Here is an 819-nt window from a genome sequence, read left to right as displayed (position 1 = left end):
TATATAGGATATATAGGCTAGAAGTAATATCTCTACTTTGAGCAATAGATATCATCTTATTAGCTCTTCTAAGAACTTTTTTTATTTCAACCCTATTCATAGGCGAATTGTAAATTTAATAAAGGACGGTATTCACAATTACTAAACTAGGTATTTGATAATTAAAACTTTTAAATATTTTTATTCTTTTATTTTTTTTGTACTACTATGAAACCACTATTGGCATCCTGAAAAATTTCAATTGATTTATAATTTGTCAATTGGGTATTCTAATATATGAAATTAGGTTTCTTTAAACTTTCTTATTTGTGAATGGCCTCCTTGAGAGTACATCTTAACTCCCTTCTGGGACTTGAGTTGAAGAATAGAGATAATATGCCAGATATATCTGATGCAAGATATACTAGTAATGGCATTGAACAACAAGGATTTGTTCAGCAATTTGATATCTTTATGGATTCATGTGTTGTTGAGATTCCTGAGTCATGCATTCTAATGGATCAAATTCATAATACTACTCCATTTGATAGATTGCATAGAGTTTTTGGTGATGGATACAGATTTAAGTACATCAGATGCATGACAAGTGTGAGAAATGGTAAAGTCTCTGTTTACAAGGTATCTGCTCTAAATGTTGCAATAGCTGATCCTACACTAACTGATATCTTTCTTAGGATGCATCAAGAACATGTATTACTTCTGAACTATGATATTCCAAAAGATTGTCTAAACATATCTTCTAGGGCTGTTATCAAGGAGTTTCTTCTTGATAATGGAATCAGTAGCAATGATATTCTTGATGATGAAGATGAAATATGA

General features: G+C 30.4%; 1 protein-coding gene across 1 annotated transcript; it reads left to right on the top strand.

Annotated features, from left to right (window-relative positions):
- Positions 1 to 375: 375 nt before the first annotated feature.
- On the top strand, positions 376 to 819 carry DL89DRAFT_261014 (uncharacterized protein; the record flags this gene model as incomplete). The annotated part of the gene is made up of 1 exon (XM_040885833.1): positions 376 to 819. The coding sequence occupies one exon, from the start codon at positions 376 to 378 to the stop codon at positions 817 to 819; it is 444 nt and encodes a 147-aa protein (XP_040739656.1).

This window comes from Linderina pennispora (genome assembly GCF_002104995.1).
Source record: "Linderina pennispora strain ATCC 12442 chromosome Unknown DL89scaffold_28, whole genome shotgun sequence".
Taxonomy (NCBI): domain Eukaryota; kingdom Fungi; phylum Kickxellomycota; class Kickxellomycetes; order Kickxellales; family Kickxellaceae; genus Linderina; species Linderina pennispora.
The sequence above is the reverse complement of the archived record's forward strand: the minus strand, read 5'-3'. Positions and strand labels throughout refer to the sequence as shown.